Source organism: Phasianus colchicus, chromosome Z (assembly GCF_987193195.1).
Source record: "Phasianus colchicus chromosome Z, bPhaCol1.hap1.1, whole genome shotgun sequence".
NCBI classification, from domain to species: Eukaryota; Metazoa; Chordata; class Aves; order Galliformes; family Phasianidae; genus Phasianus; species Phasianus colchicus.
In genome coordinates, this window is record NC_143476.1 from 51,593,132 (window position 1) to 51,614,950 (window position 21,819).

General features: G+C 40.2%; 1 protein-coding gene across 4 annotated transcripts in view; it reads right to left on the minus strand.

Annotated features, from left to right (window-relative positions):
• The window catches only part of NTRK2 (neurotrophic receptor tyrosine kinase 2), a 208,961-nt gene that overhangs the window by 72,304 nt on the left and 114,838 nt on the right, over nucleotides 1–21,819 (minus strand). For all 4 annotated transcript variants that reach the window (XM_090130702.1, XM_090130703.1, XM_090130701.1 and 1 more), the window contains one exon: nucleotides 13,624–13,812. In XM_090130702.1, the coding sequence (XP_089986828.1) occupies nucleotides 13,624–13,812 (189 nt within the window). The remainder of the gene's footprint in view (nucleotides 1–13,623; nucleotides 13,813–21,819) is intronic.

Sequence of the window (21,819 nt, forward strand, 5' to 3'; positions counted from 1 at the left end):
GTGAGTAAACTGAGGGAATCAGATCCTGGGATGACCACTTTCACTAATGCCTACTCCACAGTAATGACCACAGTACCTTTTAACTGCTTCTGATCCCTCTTCTCTGCTCACCTTATCCAGAAAGCTTTGGCCAAAGACATTAGTATGCTGATCTTAACATCCAGGAACCTGGCTAACACTGCTTTGTATCATACAGATACATGCTGATTTATTACACAGGGCTGGCATTTGAAAAAGGACATCAATTTTTATGTCCTAGAGTACAAGTCAATTTCCATGTGTTGGAAGGTTTGGAAGAAATGTACTGCATAAGGATTATTAGATACTTACTTGGTGAAGAGTTTCTAATCTATACAGTACCGGCTGTTTTTAGGTGTCAGAAAAATTACTACTGATATGTGCTGCAGCAATTTGTTCATTACCAAACTGTGCAGATACAGGAGGCAAAATAAATTGAGAGTTTGTAATCCACATGACAGTACAACTAATTTGACTCCTACCAAAATGCACAGCACTACTGTGCACTTCTGGCAGCACAAGCAAGACTCATGGGTCAAAGCACCACGTGCAGTTTGCAACACTGGCAGTCCTTGGTGGAGAAACCCTCTCTATAGGGGAATTTCCATTTCTAAATTAGGGGATGAAAAACTGAGCCCATAAGCTCTTGTCTGCCTCTTTACCACCCAAGAAGGAGTTCTTCAAGCTTTCCCACACAGTGCTGGTCAATGAATTTTTGTCTGGAGGCAATCCTATTGCTATTCCAGTCTCAACAGCCACTTGAGTGGAGACTGCAAAGCAGTCGCTTTTCTATGAGAATAAAACAGGGAAAAGACAAATCACGTCCTCCTGCACGAGCAGTCAGAGAATATCAGTCATTTATTGCTCTTTCTTTGCCAAAAGCTGAGACTGAGGTTCTTTCATTTATTTTCCATTTGTTTCTTTCTTTCCTTCCTCTCTGCTTTGTGTGGGACACATTCCCCTCAATGGGTATTGTTTTCAGCTATTTTTTATTAAGTACTTTTTTTTTTTTTTTTTAAGGCAGCCACAGGCCTTCAAGCTGTGGGCAACAAAAAAATAAGAGCACATCCTCGAAAGGCAGACTAAGAGACCAAATTAAACAAATCCTAAGCAACACTCGTAAATGCAAGAAGCTATGTGGGGATGGTTTAATTCCTGAAAGATTCTAACAGGCATCATAGCTGGTAAAAGTACTTGTAATGGCTGTTCAAAATCATGTCAAATCTGCATTCAAAGTTAGATTTGGCTTCTCACTATCCAAACTTGGGCACAAATAGCTGCTAGAAAAAACCATTCCATTCCTTCTCTCCAGGGAAACAAAGCAAGGTGGAAGGAAGGAGGAGAGGATGGAAGTGCCTTCACGAAGACAGCTTCCTATCTCCTTAACTCCAGAGTCCAAAACTCTGTTCAAAGGATCCTCTTGGAGATGGAGAGCCTTTTCCTATACCGTGACATATAAAATCATTGTCATTCTATTAAATAGAGTTTCAACAAACATATTTCAAAAGCATTTAGGTATCTAAAGGAAAAGCAATCATTTACTGGAATTGTCCAAAGCAGTTCAAGGGCTTTTCAGAAAAGGAGTTAGTTGTTGAACTGAATATTTAGCACCTGAATACCTTTGAGATTTTCCTTTCATATGCCAAGCTGACATTTGAGAATGGAACTTCGATTACAATAATGTGTAAATTAAAAATAAATAAATAAATGAAAAACAACAAGCAATCTCCAGAGAGATGATTGGTTTCATAGAGATACTCTTCAATTTAGAGAAATAGTCAATAATTGATGCATATATAGCGCACATTTTTTTTCTAAATACAAAGAATATCCCCATGCAATATGTTTTTCATTTAAATATTTCTGTTTAATTGCTCCCAAAAGCTAATGGGTAAGTTGCTAGCTAGAGGTACAGCATAACTTCTCATCAACAGTGCTTCAGCAATTTCAGACCTTATTGCAGGGTCTTGACTTCAGTCATTTGACACTATTTCCCCCTGTGGGGGTTTTATACTTCAATCACAGTGATTCCCTAGCAATCTGCAAATAATAGTCTTCAATTATTATAGGAATTGATGGGCTAAAGATAAGACCGAGTAAGTGTTCACCTCATACCAGATCTGTATGCCTCATGCCTTAATCGATGTACTGGCCTTTGAAGAGTGATAACCTGTCCTCTGTGGAATGTCCTGCTCAACCACCTCGTCAAGTGCTAAGAAATTCATACCAACCCTCACAGCCTGGGAACTTCTGTGCTTACAGACTGCCTGTCTCTGCTTGCATCCCTCAGTCATAGCTCCAGTAAGTCTGCACTTTTGGGAGAGAGAACAGCTACTCCCAAGAGGCCTTTGCTTCTGTTCAACAAACCCAAATAAAACTAGTTTACAGGAGAATGTGAAAGGGATGACTCAAAAAGATGACCATAAAGATATGCTTTAGCAGTTAATGATGGAAACGCGTTGCTGGACTTCAGATGTGTTAAAAAACCTGAGCTCAGGCATTCTACTATATAGAATATACGTCCAAACTAAGCCAATTATATTAACACTTCTCAGTGAGAAAGAAAACCAAAGCAAAACAGCCTTATCATTTTCTCTGACTACTGTTCGGAAAAGCAAGGAGCCTGTTGAAAGATTAAATGAACAACTTAATGCTGAAAGACTGATTTGAAGAATATTACAGAATATTCCAGAGTATTACTGACTGCATTACTTTCATCTCTGACAGCACTTAAAAAGGCTGCTACATTTCCTTTGCTTCTGACCCATCCTGTGCTCACAACGCACATGCATGCAGTAAAGCCTGAGACAATGAGAAGTTCCCCAGCAAACCCCTGTGAAAATGAAACCAAACATACTCAGATATTACAAACTTTGATGTCTTTTTTTTTTTTTTAGCAAAATTAGTCAAACTGCACAGAGCTCAGACGAAGATAGTTGGGAAGGTTAGACACACCAGAGTAGTTAGAAAGCCCTTCTCTTTGTAGGGGGAAGTGGGGCAGAGATAGGAGCATAGGCTTTCCACTTTCCAGCTGCACAGATCCCCCCTCTAAAAGGATATTGTGGGGAAAGCGCTTCTATTGCTGAATCTAATAACCCTGATGAAGAAAAGGGGGAGACAGAGAAGGTGAGATAATCCTGGGTGCATGAGCTGCTGAGCAAGTCAGCACACCCTCATGCATGCACAGAAACATAAATAAGGGAGCACGTGCATATTCAGAGCAGGCAGCAGACCTTTCAGCAGATCTGGTGTGTACAGAATATTAATCTGTGGGTGATTTTGTGCTCAGGGCTAACTACATGTTACACATTCACATTTTTTAATAATGATGCAACTGCCTGGTGATGAAACTTGAGAAAATAAAAGTAGGATTTATTATATTATTTTGGCTATAAAGTTATTTGATTTAGTTCTGATTTTTCCGTACTTCAGTATTCATTAAACCTAATATCTAGAAATATTTATATATTTTTATTTCTTATTTTATTGTATTTATTCTGATTGTATTCTTACTTACATTATCTGACTTCTCTTGTATTTGTATTTCTTATTTAGCCAGAGTTCTCACTGACACAAAGAATAAATCAAAGGCCTAATCCTGTTCCCATGGCCAAGTTCTGATAAACAGGTTTTCACAATGGATTATGGTTTTCCCATTCACCTTAATTATAAGTACGACCCATTTATGTTCTGTCATGTTACTTCCCATTATAATTCTATATACATATGCAGGCTTTTATATGTAAAAACAACATTCCTAGAACTTACTATGCAGCACAGAGTCTGAAAGGCGTAATTTAATCATTACAACATAAACGGAGCTATTTGTCATCTACATATAACTGATTTAACTACATGTTTTGGTGCCAAAACAGTGTATGAATTCCTGATGCAACTGTATCGTCAAATGACAGCCTTAAGGTAGTGAAGCTACTGAGATTACACCTACTAAAAAAGTGCTATATTGGCTTTTTCTCATCTTGACTAATAACACAATTGCAAAGAATGTTTATGCAAGTGTTGAATTGCATTTCAATTTCCATAAGGTCCCTAAGTAGGCATTTCAGATGAGGCTTGCAGTAGTGCTTGATGCTGAAAGTGCCTTTCAGCACTCTGTTGTGCTTAACTGAAGTTAGCCATGCAAATGAGAGCGCATGTCTCATGCTCTCTTGTTTCATTTTCTCTCTTTGAATGCACTGAGTTGAAATGTATTCAGTAGCGTGCTCTTGCAGCTCAGAAGGCTAATGTTACACTGGGCTCCATCAGAAGAAGGGTGGCCAGCAGGGACAGGGAGGTGATTGTCCCTCTCTACTCTGCCCTCCTGAGGCCCCATCTGGAGTACTGCGTCCAGGTCTGGAGCCCGCAATACAAGAAAGACAGGGGGCTGTTGGAGAGGGTCCAGAGGAGGGCCACAAAGATGATCAGGGGACTGGAGCACCTCCCCTGCAAAGACAGGTTGAGGGAGCTGCGTTTGTTTAGCCTGGAGAAGAGAAGGCTGCAAGGAGATCTCATTGCAGCCTTCCAGTATTTAAAAGGAGATTATAAAAAGGAAAAGAATCAACTTCTTATTTGGGTAGATAGTGATAGGACAAGGGGGAATGGTTTTAAGCTCAAGAAGGGAACATTTAGATTGGATGTCAGGGGAAAGCTCTTTACAGAGAAAGTGGTGAGATGCTGGAATAGGCTGTCCAGAGAGGCTGTGGGTACTCTGTCCCTGGAGGTGTTCAAGACCATGTTGGACGAGGTCCTGGGCAACCTGGTCTAGTACCAGATCTGGAAGTTGATGGCCCTACCTATGGCAGGGAGGTTAGAACTTGATGACCCTTGAAGTCCCTTCTAATCCAAGCCATTCTATCAGTCTATGATTCTTTGGATTTCAGTTTATCAGATCTTCTCATAGCATCTGCTGTAGCCAGAAATGTGCTTACTGCACTGTATTTCCAGGAGATAAAATACACTATTCATAAATTACAGATCAGAGTTCAGGCTGCTGTTCCTGTGGTTGCATTTTCAGAGCAGGACTCCCAGTGGAAATCGGAGTTTCTGAAAATGTAACTGTTCACCTTTTTTACAAGATATAAATGGATTTCGTGGACAGATCAAAACAGCAAAACAAGTAACTTCTGGGGACAAAAATGACTCTGTATGTTCAACTTTACATTAAATGAAGAAATAGTCCTTTCCTTACAATGCTGAATTTTTAAAGAGGTGAACATCCACACTGCATGAGTTAAAGCCTTTGGGAGAATGTTTTCTATTTGCTTAAAAGAGAGAAGAGATAGTATGTTTGCTGAGACTCAGAATTGGGCGTTAAAAAGCCTAGTTTCTTACAAGTTACCTAGTTTACTTATTCCCTATAACATTCCATTTGTTGGGCATAGGAACTATGTGACAAAACTATTCAGAAAAATAGGCTCCAGCAAGATCTCGTTGTGGTCTTCCAATACTTGAAGGGAGCGTATAAACAGGAGGGGAAATGGCTGTTTACAAGAGTGTAGGACAAGGGGGAATGATTTCAAACTGAGACAGGGGAGGTTTAGGTTAGATATTAGGAGAAAGTTTTTCACATAGAGGGTGGTAACACACTGGAACAGGTTGTCCAGGGAGGTTGTGGATGTCCCATCCCTGGAGGCATTCAAGGCCAGACTGGATGTGGCTCTGGGCAGCCTGGTCTGGTGGTTGGCAGCCCTGCACATAGCAGGGGGCTTGAAACTAGATGATCATTGTGGTCCTTTTCAACCCAGGCCATTCTGTGATTCTATATGATTATAAAAATATATGAATATATATTTATAAATATTTATAAATATATAAATATATATGAATGAAAATATGTGAGAATCAAAGTGCTAAGGTCTGGGGGACAAATCTTCTGCCAGCTTAAGAAAAGTCAAATATAGCTAATGGAATACACCTCCCCTGTATGCAGATAACATCTCTGACATACGCATCTCATGGTGAATATTAGCAAAGATACAAAATTTAGATGGTGTCTGCAATTAAGGATTAAAACATAAAATCAAACTATGAAAATCTTCAGTCAAACCAAGAAAATACATCTTCATATATCTTTATGTCTTTATCTAGCCAATATCTCTCATATATTTTTCTAGCCAAGAAAATATCTTTAGAGTAAGGCACACAATGGGATTAGGACAAGTAGTAAATATACCTCCTCACAATCTCAATCTTATTCACAGTCTTTTTGGCACATAAGGCTGCTCAGCTTTCAGCATCTAAAGATTATGATCTTTGTGAAATAAGTGCCCTTGTAAACCTCCCATCCTCTGAATCCGACTGCCAGTGAATGTCAAGTTGGGCAAGTTCAGTCTGGGTAGCGAGGTGTTTCCTCTCAGTATGGATTACATGAAGATTGATCAGTTTTTCTCCTCTGCGCTCTGGCTGCTGAGGTCAGACTGTTCTTTATAGGAAAATGAGCTGCTTATAAATTTTCAGCTCTCCGAACTTTGGGAGTTGACGGAAAATCCCCAAGCTTACAGCTTAGCTGGCTAAGAAACCACAACAGCCCTTTCTTGTGCAGTCACTGAGATGTAAAAGCCTTTCAAAAGAGATGAAAATGCTGACATTCTTTCTCTTGGGAGACCCTTCTTGTGCACAGGGACAGAGTCTATTTTTCACCCTGTAATACACATCAAAAAATGACCCCTGTAATGCTGTAAGGCTGTAAGATTATAGATATCACTTGGAACACACTGCATTTGTTACATGGGAGACAAAGTCAAAGAGATTTTCCAATACAGGCAGTCAGATCATTTTGTGGTGGTTTTTTTTTTTTTTTTTCCAGGGGGATTGGAGGGGGGTTGTTTTTTTTTTGTTTTGTTTTGTTTTTAAAGGATGGGCAGTAGACAGAAATGAACAGACTCGCTGCTCTGAGTTAGACACTGGTCAGATCCCTGCAGCGCACTGGCTCTCTCCTGGTGAGCTGTCCCTTTGCTGGCAGCTTTCCAGTCACCAGACTCTCATGCTCTGCTCTGCAGTGACAAGGCCACACACTGAGACAGACGTGACAGGGCCACACTACCATAGCAGGAACTGTGCTGTGCAGCTCCTGAGGCAAGGATGCCTGAGAAACACTCCTCGAGTGACCAAACTCTCCTTTTGTTGAACCTGCCCTGAAAACAGCCAGTTCTTTCAGATCAAATGGCTAGTGATCCAAGGGCTGGGCAGAAGTTTGTCAGTTGACACCAGAATGAAGGGAAACCAGCCCTGCTGCAGAGGCGTGGATGATCATTGGAAAGGACTGAGCGGCAAGGTACAAGCAGCTGCACCCTTCCTCTGAGCTCCTGGGAGAGGCCATGCAGCTCTGTGAGGCCAGTGCTGGCCAAGGCTGAGCCATGGCCATAACCCCTGGTTGGCGGGGGCAGGCAGCTCTGCACCACACTGTGCTCCTACCATGCTCCACGCTACTCCACCATGAAAGGAGCTTGGAAAGAATCACAACGTCATGAATGACGCAAACAAAGGGAACACAGATCCAGGTCTCTTTCCCAGGCTTCTGGGGTCTGCCTCACGCCCTCAAGTTCTTCACAACTTTTTCCCTTTAAAATCAAAGTCGAAATCATGAGCAGATTCAAAAGCTTGTGGATCTGAAGTGAAAAGTCCAATACTGTGGAAGTCATAGTAAACTGACAAGCATAACACCCCTATTTCTTTTCTCACATAAAAGTTATGCAAGAAGGTGGTAGACTGGAGAACAGAACTGCTGTTACTTGCCTGACAGGGATAACCAGAGCCCGTATCTGCATACCTTAAAAGAAATCTATACTCACAGAGTACAGCAAGTTAGAAAAAGACTGAGATCACCTGGGACATAAATGAAAATGCCTGAGAGCAAATTAATGACTTAAATGCCCAGAAGGACAACTGGAAGGGCAATAATTATTCACATTGATCATGTGAGCTGTGTCTCATCTACCAACATCTACCAAATGATTCACATGCATTTTTTCCATGTATGTTCACTAGAACCTAAACTAAGACACACAGCAGGCAAAAACATTAAAATTCTAGAAGCCACTAAGCTAAGTACAATAATTGTTACTACTTTTCAGTGGCGTCTATATAACCCACTGCTTTTTCAACATAGTATTGTAATAATGGAGCTGCTATTTGTGTGCTAATAGAAGTCCATGTGATGCACTAACATTATAGTGGTAAGAAAAACCCTACATTTTTATAAAAGTAATAAAAGTAAATTTGAAGATTGTACTATTCTTTTTTATCCAGTGAACATAACTAAAGGGAACACTCGCACTCTGGTACTTGAAGGAACACCCAAGTCTTCAGAAATTTAGACCAAATTTAAGACTACCTGATGAATACACACTCATTTCCCACTTGAAAGTCACAGCCCACACCACATCTTTTGAAACACAAAGGCTGTAGGTATGGCCACTCATCTTGCCACCAAACATACTAACTAGGCTGTTATTTTCCATTATTGATAACATCTTAAAGGATAAATTGAAGTGAGTTGGAAGCATGGATTCACAGGAAGTACAAACTGACATTACTGCAGTTGGCATTCATTCACCCTCAGGGAGCTGAAATCTAGAGCTTACAAACCTCTTCATGAAAAGGCAAAATTCCACCTTCCTCTCAGCTGCACCAAGTGGCCATGGTGATATCTTGGCATGGGGGTGCAGGATGGCTCGTACTGGAGTGAGATTCAGAGAACAATTTGATTTTTCAAATCCCAAAACCACCTGCGAGGAAATTCTTATCCAGTGTCTGTGCTCGGAGCCTAAACCTGGGCATACCCATTGACATCTTTCACATGCCCTCTTCTTAGGTTTTGCTTTTCACATTAATGTCCAGCTCAGCAATGTTATCTGCTGACTGCATTTCCACCACTAAGTACTGAAATGTAATAGTCATGGGCTGATACATTCTAAGACATGCTGCGAGCTAAGTGATGAGTGAAAAATGTCCATAGCTGTTTTTGAGGAAAACAGCTTGGTTCCTTTCAGCCTGTTTCAACAGATCTGGCAAATTCAGCTGATAACTTTAGCAACCACAGTGTCAATGCAAGGATGTAAAAAACTAATTTTTGACACATTATGGTACTAATGAAGAGACCAGTTAACTTAGGTGCTGTGACATCTTGAAGGACTAGTGAAGCCAACCTTTTAGCAATGGCTAATCACTATGCTCACAAGATATTAGATCATCTACTTGATTTCAGGGGAGACAATTTGTCTCAAAGTTTGCCATCCGCGCAGGATTTCTGCACCTGATAGTAATTTTTAACTACAAAGTTATGGCTTGATTTTCAGCAGGAGCTACTGATCACTATTGGTAATTCCCAGGCAAAAAGTTTTCAGGCTAGTATTAATGTAACATAGTGTGGTCAACAGTGAATTAAGTTCAAAGAGCATTTCACCATCTCCAAGTGGTGGACTTTCTTACACATCTGAAATAAGAGTTGTCACTGTTAGCCAAGTACTGACAAAATGAACGATCTTTTGATTTCTCATAGAAAGAAACAGAGAAGTCTGGTACATGTCTGAAACGTGCACCACAGACTGTAACTTTCCAAGTCAGAAAGGTTCATGATACTGATGTGGCAGATGAGCCGCACTAGCCAGCAGCAAATAGTTATCCATGGCAAAGGAAGGAAGAACCTGAAGTGCTGGGATGGGCTGGCAGATAGATAAATGTCCAAGAAATATCAGTGCATTTGCTGCCAAGGCAAAAATGGTGGGCAGTCAGAGTCGGAAGTATCAGATAGTTCTAGTTAGAAGATGAAAAGTAATTTTCAATTGTTAAGTCAGTTAAAAGTTCATACAAGCATTTGGGCTGAAACCTGGGACAGAAATTCAGCTCTAAGTGATGACTGTAATCCAGACCTTGAAGTCACTGGGGTCTTGGTCTTCATGAGTGTGCATTTCCCACCTCGAAGGCTGTCCCACAGGAGAAGGGAAGTGCCACAATTTTTAGTCTGAGATTGATTCTTTAGGAGGCAGCACTTTTTAGTTTTTAGTCACTCAGTCACTAAAGTACCAATACACTGAAAGTGTGAGAATTTCAAATTAAATTTACTGCTGTCAATTTTTAAGTTTTCTTTTAACCATGCACATTTTGAATACTATGCATTAGAGCATGATAAAATTTACTTGAAAATGGTTATCTTTACAGAAGTAAAGATAGTTATTAAGTTGGTAATAAAACTCCAATTGCTAATCACAGCAGATATACCCCTTCAGCTTCTGTGAAAACCATAACTCAATCTGCATACAGTTTCACCTAGCTCGAATTTCCACCCCATTCTGCAGACCAGCATTCACTAAATTCGTTTCCAGCAGGACTGTCAGTGATTGCTCTCTTTAATGCTGGAGGACAATGGAACTTAGATGAGATAGGAAATAACTATAAATGTTAATTATCTTGCTGCAAATGGGAAACCAGATGATATCTGGTTATTGCAAACAGGAAAAAAGTATGAGAGCTACTTAGCTTATAAATACCAGATATATACATCAGGAGGAAGCTGACGGGTTAGGAAAAGACAAATGCAGCTCTGTACTAACAAGGGAGAGAGAGAAATAGAAAGAGAGTATCTGAAATTGTTCACAGAAGGGCTATTTTTCTATCAGAAAATTTGTATTTCCCTCTGTATCAGACAGATTATAGAATCACAAATTGTTGAGTGGCTGAGATGAGTAGGGCCTTCTGAATCCATCAGCTCCAGCCCCTGCCCAAGCAGGGACAGCCAGAGCAGGATGACCAGGATCACATCCAGACAGTTGTCAAGGATCTCCAAGGAGGAGACTCCACAACCTCTGGACACCTTGTGCCAGTGCTCTGTCATTCACACAGCACAGAAGTGCTGCCTGGTGTTCAGAGGAAACCTCCTGTTTTTCAGTTTGTGCTTGTTGCCTCTTGTCCTGATACTGGACACCACCAGAATAAGCCTGGCTCTGTTCTCTGCACTGTTGCATCAGGAGTTTGTATGCTCAGACCAAAGATCCTCCTGATAATGCTCTTCTCCAGGCTGAAAAGTCCTGGCTTTCTCAGCTTCTCCTCATAGGAGAGATGCTCCAGGCCCTTCACTATCTTGGTGGCCCTGCATTGTCCTCTTTCCAGTATGTCCATGTCTCTCCTGTAATCTGGGCTTCCCAGATCTGGACGCAGTGCTCCAGGTATGACCTCCCCAGTGCTAAGTAGGGGTAAAGATCACACCCTTGGACAGCTGGTGATTAAGGGGTGTGCACTATGTGATATGGGGTCACACAAGCAGCATCAAAAAAAATTACGGAGTCAAAGCAAAACTGATCTGTACAACAGATTTGAAGCTCTCTGACAAACAAAACAGTGTTAAAGTGTGTTTGTGTGTGATGCATTCAAGTGTGTACAAGCACGCTCATGTGTGTTCGGGTCTGTAGTGTGCTCACAAATGCATGAGTGTAGCATGTGCATGTTTGTTCAAGTATGTGTTCACACATCTGCCTTGATTTATACACAGTCACAGTTTTCCTGATTTTCTTTGCTACAATAAAACCAAAAGACTAGGACCACCATGGCAATGTGGCAAAATGCAAACCATCAGCCCCACATATTTCCCCAGAGCACCATAGAAAAGCCTTCGGCCGTATCCTGCAAACATTTATGCACAAGCTGAACTTCATGTACTGTGATTAATTTCCCTGACACCATGTGGGTTTCATTGCAGCACACAAAACCAAACACAGACTTATATACTTTTAGGATCAGGACCTACTTAGTGCTACTCAGCTGTGATTTACTGCATCTGTACTTAATGTGCAGCTTACTAAATGTGAGATAATTCTGTGTTTTCATATAGTTTTTGTGTATTTTTCTCCAGAACAGCATGTATGTTGCTTCAACATTAATGTTGAAAGTGAAATACTCCATAGTCACTAATGTTTATTTAAACAATTATAATGCTGTCTAATGCGGCTGGGAACGGAGGTACAGTAGCCTCATATTTAGAAGCATGGCCTTTTATATAACATTAGAGAGCTCTAGTGGGCACGTTGCCCATTTCTAATTCTCTAGTGGCTTCTATTTTTCACAGGAATTAATGTTCTAATCACAATGCATCTTTATAACATTTTCCTTGTGCTGATCAAGTATCAGCAAATCAGTGATTATTTAATACATCCTCCCACATATACTAGGCTATTCAAATATCCTCTGGTAGAAGAGATAATGGAGCACTTCTAATCATAAAATAGTGTCACATATGTAAAAATCATAGTGCAGGAGAACATCGGAAATGTATAATAAAAGCAGAAAAATCCCTTCTCTTGAATGGCAGTAGCATTTTTGTTTGGATTTTTCTTAGTGCAGCAATCATGATGTGGATGAGTATCAACGTTTGGAAGGTAAGTAGGTAGTCCAGTATCAGACTTTACAACCTTAGATGTAAAGCACATACATATGCATGCACACACCCATGCACAGGTCAAGAAAGACTGCTATTACAGCATTTAAGCTTTGCAAAGTTGAAGACAAAGGTCAGTGACCTTTGCTTATGACCATATGACCTAGGCAGGCAAGCCCTAAACAACAGCTCGTGCTTTGAAGCAGTATTATTCCAGGTAGGACAGAGATAGGTGGTAGTATCCCTTAGTTGCACACCCAATGCTCATCAGCTGCACGGGGAATCTCTGGAGTGAATTCTCAGAGAGACATATTGGACTTCCAGGGAAACTGTATATACATTCCCACCAAAAGAACAAACAAACGAACAAACAAACAAACAAACAAACAAAAAAAAACGGAGGCAAAAAGATGGCTGAAACACTTAAAGACCTAAATGTATTCATGAAAAATATAAAGTACTACAGCTGCTATTAATCACAATACCATTTAGGTATTTTTTCAGTTTTTTCACTGCTAATAGCTGGTTCAAAAACCAACATTTTACATGTCCAATTCTATAGCTTGTCATAGGTTTGAAGAGCAGTAGCTGAAGTTAGGGATACTCTTTTTTAGCTATGTGGAGTTAATTATTTTTAACTCTTCATGTTATTTTACATTTCGTCTTCTAACTGAGCATGAAATAATTTGTATGTGACATTTATTGTCCACTAAGGAACTTCATCCTCTTTTTAAAAATATTTAATGTCTTTTCCAGCTACAGAGGTTGAACTGTACAGCTAAATTAAAATAATGGAATTTTTAACCCTTATTGATTCTTAAAACTTTGCAAATTCTTAGATTTCAAAATCAGGTTATGTTCCTTACCAAAACAAAAGCAGTGAATATGTAACAATACTGACTGCTGTTTCTGACCCGGCATTTGTTTTCTCCCAAGAAAGCACTTAGTGCAGAGGACTGGCCAAAGACCACTGAAATCAATGGAAAGGCTACCAGTGACTTTGATGGAATAGGGACTGGGTTTTCAGCATAACACTAATGAATTAATTGACTCATTACAAAGTCTGAATTTGTCTTTGACAGATGTAAAGCAGTACATTAAACAAATTGCAGACATTTTAACCCCACCCTTTCACTCCCAGGAATTCAGACTCTTTTTTCTGTTAGCTCTGTTAAGGAGCCCCAGCACTTGCACAAGAAAAATGAATGACTGAAGTACATATAATTCTTTGTACTTACAAGTATCTGGTTTGAGCTGACTGTTGGTAATTCCAAAGTACTGGGGATTTTCAATGACAGGAATCTTTGTCATCCCAATGATGACCGCATCAGGACCTCCCTCAGAAGAGGACGGAGTGTTACTGCCATTTGAGATGTGATGGAGAGGACTGGCTGAATCATCGTCATTGCTGATAACTGAAGAAGGACCTAGAGTTAGAAAAAAAGATTTGCTTTAACTCAGCACGTTTCCTTTCCCTCAGACCATTCTTTTTTATTTCCTTTTGTCAACAGTTTAACCTCTATTCTGATAGTCAAACACCCTCTTTATGTGCTTTGGTGATCTGACCTCATGAATTTTATACGTCTGGGTGGAGATGTACAAATGGTAGGCCATTAGGAGTTGGAATGTGAATCAAATTTTTGCACTGTTAGACCACCTAGACTAAATATGTTCAGCATACTGTATCACTGGGAAAGTTCTCCAAATCTGATGAACACCTTCTATCATTCTCTGAAATACACGCATTAACTTTTTCAACTTAAGCTCTTCTCAGTTTACCCAGCAGTAATGCCTTTGTCACTGACTTTGGGAAATGCCTGTCTTCTCTTTGATGTGGTATTAAAACAAGAAAAAAAAACAGATGGGAGATGGACTCATCCTGATGAGGGAAGTTGTGTCATTTCTGAAAAGCAAAATGGCTGAGGGTTAAAACTGAGTGGACAACGTTGACAGTCAAAGAAGCCACAGGTCACATGCCCAAAGTAATAGAAAAGACATATCACATCCCACTGTGAAATACGGAGCCACTGCACTCTGGCTTCTCCTGACCAGAACACTGTTCTGGCTCTTTCAGCCCATCCGTACATGAGACTAGTCACCTTCCAGGAAGAGGCTTATTTTGGTCAGTAATTTATTGACAGTTTTGTTTCATTTTCACTTTGTGATTTATGTGCCGTGGAGATAAAAGCTTATAACTACTTGAAAAAAATGCCTAGCAGTGTTCCACTTGTGTAAGCCACTGGGACTTCTGATCTAACAGCAAGATCAGTGCAGATACCATTTGAACTCTTGTGATCTAACCCTGCTATCTAAATTCTCCATTACAACTTCCAATTTACTGTCAGTATTCTAAGAAAACCAGTAACCAACTAGCAGTAAGAATATTTTGTCTAACCAGACAACTGAAGAGCCGGTAGAGATCAAGAACTTCACATTTCAGATAATTCTCCATCCAAATTAACCGGTGATTTTGAGGAGGCATTCACATCATCTAATGTGAGCAATCAATAGATGATGCTAGAAACAGAATGATTCACTCTCTTGATGTGCCTATCCTGGGAGGACATCCTCAGAAGACACCTTTGTTTGCATCTACCCTCCCTGCTAAAGAAGGGAGTAGCAGAGAGGAGAGTGGGGAAGACTAACAGATGTGTTTACCCTGGGACATGAATCGCCCCTTATCAAAGTGTCCCAAACTGGGTTTTAGGTTAGACAGAACAGTGCAGAGGCACAAAAGATATAAGCACCCCAGCACAAAGATGGCATCTGTGTCAGGGGGAGGGATGAAGGATACAGAAACAGAGAGATTGGGAACCAACAGCAGGTCCTGTAGACCCATCACAGAGGATCTGAGAGAAGATGAGAAGGATTTACCACAGCACAGACACAAATAAGGAGCAAGAGCAGGCCCAGGTACATCAGCCTAGAAAAATCAGCTTTAAAGAAAGGAAATTTAGCCTCTTGTAATGTTTTGTGGTGCACTATATCATAACAAAAACACTTTATCATTTCATGGTATGGCTCATAGGAATAAAATAATTTGGCATGTGGCTATTCAATCCTCGCTTTAGAGATGTGAGCATACTCCCATCCCCGTCCTGCTTTCCTTTCTCCCCAGTTGGCTTAATGGTTCATGAGGGAAATGTTCTCATAGTTTGAAAAAGTATTTCCCTCCCTCTAGCCTGAAACATTAGAGGTAATTTTTCAAATGCCTTGCACTTCACTGGAAAGTCATTGTTGACAAATGTAAGTGAAGCCTAGATCTCTGCAATTTATCAAGTGAAATACTAATACCAAGGCTGTTTTTGTCATTACCGATCACTGAGATTGATTCTACTAGGAAAGCTGCCAGGATTAAGAGTTTTTGGTGAAGATTTCTCTAATGAACTGCAGAGCCTAGCAAACTGTGGGAAATGGTCCCTCAGAAGACACACAAGATACTTATGCATAGTAACAACGTATTTTTCAGGTGTGTGAGTTGTGTGTAGTGGAATAGAGTACAAACACATTTAAAACTGTATGCAATTTTTTTGTTGAGATTGTCCTAAGGACTCTCAAATATCTGAATGTCAAGCTAATGGCACCAAAAAGCAAGCAGGCAAATACAAATTGTCTTGAGAAAATGCAGGGATCTAACAGAGATCTTGTATGAGGGTCAAATCCCTTCTCTTACAGCAAATGGACAAATGCTCCAGTCTCTGTAATTTAATAGAGGTGATGGCAAGGAATCACATATTTCTAGATGTTAGAGCAGTATAATGAATAGAATCTCATTCTGTTTGTCATATTATTTCTTCACTACTCTAAGACCCCATTTTGCACAGTGAGCTATTTTTTTTTCAGTCACTGTAAACTGCAAAGTGCTGCAGGTGGAAAGTAGCCAATTGTTCTATAAATCTATTTACTCAATTAAGATAACTGCTATAAAATTGTCATCCTTGTGATGTGAAGGTGGTTCCAAGTGTATTAGACTCTCTGATGTAGATGAGGAAAACCTGGAAAACTAGATGATTCCTCCACAGTAGGAAACAGTTTAAGAAAAAGTAAAATGTAGGAAATTTGTGCTGTGTCATTCATTGTCCACTGTCATTTATTAGTAACGAATTAGCTCATGCAATTGTCTTTGGAAACAGTTGTTTGGATTAAAAAATCCTATTTCCTTTTACTGTATATTTCTTCCAGTTAAGCCAAATGCAACACAGCCAGTGGAAATTTTTGTCTACCAGAGGCAGTTGAGCTCAGATGGTTTTTAAAAGGTTTTTTTTTGTTAGAATCTTTTAGAGGATATGAGCAAACTGACAGACAAACTGTGTCAATACTTGCATATCTGCCAGACTGACCACTTGCTGTGAAGATGCATTTCATTTTTTGAATGTATTAAGTCACATAACAATTACAGATCAGCACTGCAGCTCACTTCTCACAGCAGCAGCCTATGACTGATATTCCAGTAATGCAAAGCCATTTTCCTGGATGAAGCAAGATGAGACCATCATCTGTGCTGACGAGAAACTAGAATTGCCCTTTTCTGAATTTGCACTGAGCTCAAATCAAAGGATAATTTCTTAAAGTACCTTAAAGTATCCTTTCATGAAGATTAAACGGGGACGCTTCATTATTTGTTAAAGGCAGAATGAGTATGACAATTACCTGCAGTCTCCTATTATTGATTCTGTTTTTTATCAAATCTGCTGTTGGTTTCACATCCAAAACCCGGAAATGTTAGACAAAACGTCTTTGGTGGAAGTTAAAATGATGGGTTATGAGTAGTCATTAGTTACTGCCAATAGCTGCCTCATAGTCAGCTTGAGCTTTTAGGGAAACTGCAGAGGTTTTCTCTGCCTTCACTATGCTGCCCAACATCTTCCTTGTTACCATTTTTTGACTGCATTTCTTGTTTTAAGAAGTTGGAGCCAGATGAGAAATGGTAGGCTGCCCTAGAGAAGAAAGATGAGAGCTACACATTGCAGAGCTGAATTTCTCCACTCTGGTGCTGAGCTAAGAAACTGTCCATACTGCACAGCCTAGGCTCAAGAAAAGTCCCTCTGTGTAGAAAAAAAAGCAGCTATCAGAAAAAGTGGTGACAAGTAAGAAAACCAATTATATTCTAAATTGACAAGCTATAGAAAATCCAAAACACTCCTCATATCCCTAGGCTGTGAATGATCCTAAGACATGGCATAGGGATAAGCAGGAACAGCAGGCAACTCTTCCTGCATGCCCTGCATACAACTGGAGACAATCACACACTATGGGGGAAGGGAGGTCTTGTTTTATCAGCACTAGTGACAGCACAGGGCACCCTCCATGAACAACTCATCTCTGCATCTCTGTGCTGTTTCTTCAACAGTTTCTCCACACTGCCCTTGACTTACCTCATGCCAACAAATATCAATTTAGAAACAAAATTTAATACTAATAATGATTTTCAAAGCATGCTGTTATTTCTGGCCAAAAGAAAAAGTTTCATGATCATAAAATACATCCTTTCATTCTACTCCTGTGCCATCAAGAGGTAATGCAGTTCAAGCATGTATGCTCCCAACACATATCTACACTGTTATTTGCTGGGGCTGGGTTTTGCTTCACACTATTCCAGACTTCAGCATGTACTTAAGAAGTTTGCTGTGGCAACACATCTGACTACAGACTGCCACTGAAATAATCCACATGACCTTCTTGTGTGTGAAATTACGGAAAGAGCCCTATTGTGAATAATAGCATGAGCCAGCCAAGCAAGCTCAAAAATAAAAATGAGAGGTTCTCAAAGGCAGAATTGGAAAGAACACATGGTTTTGGTTTGCATCTAGCATGACTTTGTAAACACATATTCTCAGACTTCAGTTTAGATGGTCAAAAAGTGATCACTGTGTCTCCCTTCTCCTCCTTTCACCTACTGTGTCAAAGATATCAGCAATTTACCTCACGTGTCTTTGCTCCATAAACTCTAACAAGATCTCTTGAAGAATTCAATATCCTGAAACTCCCTCACAACACACTTGCTACACATCACTTGAATTATCCCTGAAGTCACTACTGATGTCTCAGCCATGCTGAAAGTCATAATTACCAAAAAACAGCCTATTTTAGCACTGTGACAGGAGCTGTTTAGTTATGGGCACACATATGCTTAATCAAGTAAGAAGGCAGCTCAGATAAAGAGGATTATTTATATAGCTGACTTTTGTGCCATGATGTCTTATTAACTGTGGCTCCTTCAATGAAAAATGACACTGCTAGCCAGAAAGATTTCCCAGTTGATCTTGCACTAGCATAAGCTCTTCTTGGAGTCCACGCAGGGACATACAATAATGACACACCACAAGTCAAAAGTGGGACAGTAAATACATATCACATCAGTCAGCATCACCTCTGCTAGATTTTAAGGCCATAATGAATCTTCTCTCTTCTCTCCTTTTGGGAGATGTGTAGTTAAATATCTTGCTCTAAAACAGTTTACCTGAGACTCCATTCCCTGTAAGCTTCCGTATTTGTTGTGGATTCTACTTTCTTCATTGCTTTTTGTATGATTAATACATAAGTTTTGTGCTTCAGCAAAAGCGTTGATTCAGATTCTTTTATTATAGAGTTAAGATTCAAGTTTCCTACCAGAACAGACATCCTTTTAGCTCAACTGTAAAGTCCCTATTTTATCTTTCACTCCCTTTAGAGGACAACATATGAATCATGGCTTGGTACACTTTTTTTTGGCCCAGGTGATACAAACATCACTTTGAATACTCTTTGGCATTCCCAAATTCAACTACTATAGGTAACTGTAATGTCGAATAATGTTTATGCAATTCCATTAGACTGAATAAGAGAGCCCAGTCTAATAGAGGGTAATGCAATTATAACAACATTATTTTATATTACTAGTCTCTTAAAATGCTCTGCGCTGAATATAGAGAATTGAATTAAGAGCCAAAAATAGCAGGAGAAAAATCAAGGCCAGCTGAATAAGCTGTCCAAAGAGAAACCAGCTTAGACTCAGTTCAGTTAGTGGAGCTGTTTGAAGTAAACTCAGATTCTTCTGCAAATTCAGAGTGAGTTTCTTAAAACAATGCTCTTTGCTTTGCAACTGCTGCACTTTTCATGAGGGAAGGAGCACAGCACAGTGCTCCTGTGCTTTCTCGGCTGTTCAGCTGTGCAGAGCAATAGCTATTCTTGCTTCTTTCTACCCTTCAGCCAACACCTCTTTGTCTCTAACAGCTTTCCAGAACAGAGCCATCAGTGTTAGCCACAGTGCTGTCATCTTAATAGTCCTTGCCACAGTCAGTTGCCAATGAATGTTATGGGATTAACAGTGCTTTGTGGTGAGGGAGACAGAAGAGGATCACCCCAAGCAGCCTTATACCCAAGCCTTTCCTGATGAAGCACATTGCTTTTCAGAGCTCAAACAAATGCATGCCCTTCCATCCTGATACAGCACACTGAGCCAAAAACTATGTTGTAGACATTAAGTCTGTGACTCAGAAAACTGAGACTTGTCATGCTTGGGTGTTTAGAGGATAAATAATCTCACATCTTCTGACAGGTATCATTAATCCGTTTAACAGATTTGCATCCAGCAGTGCTTGTTTAAGATTGCACTCCATTGTTTCTAGATACGTGAGGTAAGAAAATCTTTCTTATGCTGCCCAAAATGTTCATTTCCCATCCAGGAGCATGCCTCTAGGAAGTGGGAGGAACCAGAACAGATGTTGATCCACAGAGCCAGAGAATATCCCCACACCCAGCAGATGAATGCCTCCAGTCAGAACATGCTTCAGAGACTCCCTCTCCAACAATCTCTAAATTACAGAGGAAAGGGGACTCCTTGGAGAGCTCTTGTAGGAGAAACTGACTGGAAATGGAGGCTTAAAATCAAGAAGCAGACTATAGGCGTCTGTTCACCTGCAACTACTGCGAAACAAGGGAGAGGCATTTCTTTGAAGATCATAACAGAGACAGACAACTTTGACAGAGTCAAAGTTTAACCCAAGTGATAAAGTCTCTTAGTCTGCTTTCACATGAAAATCAATGTTTTATATTTCCACATTTGTTGCAGCTTCACAGGAAGACCAAATTGCGTTGGGAAGACTATATCACTTTCAAGCAGAGTAAGTAAGTTAGTGACAGATTATTTTCCTCCCTACACAGAATAGCTTAAGAAATAGGTACCCGTGGCCATAATTAAATAAAAGGTATGTTTGCCAGCTCCACAGTAACAAATCTTCAGTGTTGCCAGGTATCAAAGGTCAGTCCCAGTGACCACAATTCCTCTCCCCTAAAATGCATGTTCTTCTTGCTGGAAAACTTGTTTCAAATGCCTGACTCCTCTAGATAGAAATGAATGTGCAATCTGTGTAATTTCCACTGAGATGGCTCTGCACAGATTTTAGCCACTCAAATATATCATCAGGCCTTTTTGTTGTTGCTTTTCATCTAAAAGCCACAGCTGCTTATGTGTTGATTCAGCTTTATTTTGGAGCACGATTGTGAAAGATCCCTAGTCAGTGCCAATCTAACTGCTTTTTTTTTTTTTCTCCCAGCCTCATCCATATTTTCATGTATGCAAGCATTCACATACCCTTAGTGCATTCCAGAGGTCATAGTATCTGCAAGGGAAATTTCCAATTAAGGAAAATACCCTAGAATCCCTTAGAGGGTTGCTTCATAAAGCAAGTGGTTCCCCAAAAACAATGCAACCTACAGGATGCAGGAACAGACCAGATGCACAGCTGTCTAGGTCTGGGACAGGCTGACAAGGCAGTTCACCCAAGAAACCTATTTTCCAGCACTGCAAAACTCTGTAGGAAGAAATAAGAGGTCTGTAATTGTCCTTGTTTTGGTTGAGATTTTTTTTTTTTTTCTCAGAAGCTTGCATTATGCCATGTTTGGGATTTTTGATGAAAACTGCGCTGTTAAAACAGGAATGTTTTCATTGTTGCAGAACAGTGCTTACACAGAGCCAAGGACTTAGCAGTTTTTCATACTGCCCTGCCAGGAAGGAGGCTAGGAAGGGAAAGAAGGGGGTCAAAGGCAGGACAGCAGACCCAGGCTGACCAAACAGATTACACACTGTGACATCGTGCTCAGTGATAAAAGCTGGGGCTAAGAACGACGAATGAGAGTAAGTTCAGAGCAGAGGCGTTTGTCTTTCCAGAACACTGCTATGCATGATGGGCCCAGCTTTCCTTGGAAGTGCCTGAGCATCTGCTTGCCCACTGGAAGCAGTGAATAAATCCGTTGTTTTGCTTTGCTTGTACATACAGATTTTGCTTTAACTACTAAACTGTCTTTCTCTGTCAACTTGTGAATTCTAACACTTTTATGATTCTCTCCCCTATCGCATTATGGGGAATGGGTGAGAAGCAATGTGCTGCTGAGCTGCCTGCTAGGTTAAACCACAACAGTAATGCACAGTGTTTTTCAAGCGCTGCCCATGAAGG